The sequence below is a fragment of the Halyomorpha halys genome, unplaced genomic scaffold (genome assembly GCF_000696795.3).
Source record: "Halyomorpha halys isolate HHAL.00 unplaced genomic scaffold, Hhal_1.1 Scaffold306.1, whole genome shotgun sequence".
Taxonomy (NCBI): domain Eukaryota; kingdom Metazoa; phylum Arthropoda; class Insecta; order Hemiptera; family Pentatomidae; genus Halyomorpha; species Halyomorpha halys.
The window spans coordinates 293,267-294,200 of record NW_027106917.1 but is presented as its reverse complement, the minus strand read 5'-3'; the positions used below and the strand labels follow the sequence as shown (position 1 = coordinate 294,200).

At 24.9% G+C, this 934-nt stretch overlaps 1 protein-coding gene across 1 annotated transcript in view; it reads left to right on the top strand.

The window, feature by feature from the left end:
- The window catches only part of LOC106681060 (very long chain fatty acid elongase 7), a 37,810-nt gene that overhangs the window by 21,548 nt on the left and 15,328 nt on the right, over positions 1-934 (top strand). Inside the window, exon 4 of the mRNA XM_067045216.1 lies at positions 297-392. Coding sequence (XP_066901317.1) covers positions 297-392 — 96 coding nt within the window. The remainder of the gene's footprint in view (positions 1-296; positions 393-934) is intronic.

Sequence of the window (934 nt, the reverse complement as noted above, 5' to 3'; positions counted from 1 at the left end):
TCTTTTGTTCTATAGCCCTGATGAAGACCTGAAACTCAGGTCGAAACGTCGGCATAAAATAAATACATATGGTTTTGTTTATTTATGTTGTTCTTAGTTGACCGCATCCCCCGACAAACTTTTCCAATTATTTATATAAACCCTTTTGTCTCTCTCTCTCTCTTTCTATATATACTGTATGTAATATCTTATACCACACCAGGTTTATTTTAATTCAATTACTTTTTTTATTTTTTATGTATTATTTATTTTGTTTTAATATAATTTTATAATAATTGTTTAATGTTATATTTAAGATGTGTTCCTCGACGGGTATTGGAATACTTAACCCACTGAGGGTCTGCGATGTTGTGTCCTCGGCAATGGAAGACAAGTCACTGGCAAAAATAAGGGTAATAATTATTCTTACATATACTGATATGTTGTTAAATATATTTATTCTTTTTACATATATATCTATTATATGCGTAGATATATATACGAAAAAAGAATAAATATATTTAACAACATATACTGATATGTTGTTAAATATATTTATTCTTTTTACATATATATCTATTATATGCGTAGATAATTATTTTTAATGATTTTTTTTTGTTTATTTTAATGATTTTTTAAAACATAAATTATAATACTGGAAGATTATTGATTGACCGACAAAATTTTAATTGATTGATATTCGTGGAATTGTATGGTCGTAATTGAAAACAGTGAAAGATGAAATATAATATCATGTAGGTAAGAAGATATGTATAATATAAGATATGCAAGTAGTGTCTAAAAAACTTGCAAAAACTCTAAAAACTATTTATGATTATCATTTATTTAATAAGTTAATACTCACAATGTAATTCAGATATAAGCCCCTCACTATTTTTCATTGTCTGTTATAGTGTTCAATTTGTAGATTCAATTTATTTATTTAATTTTTCAG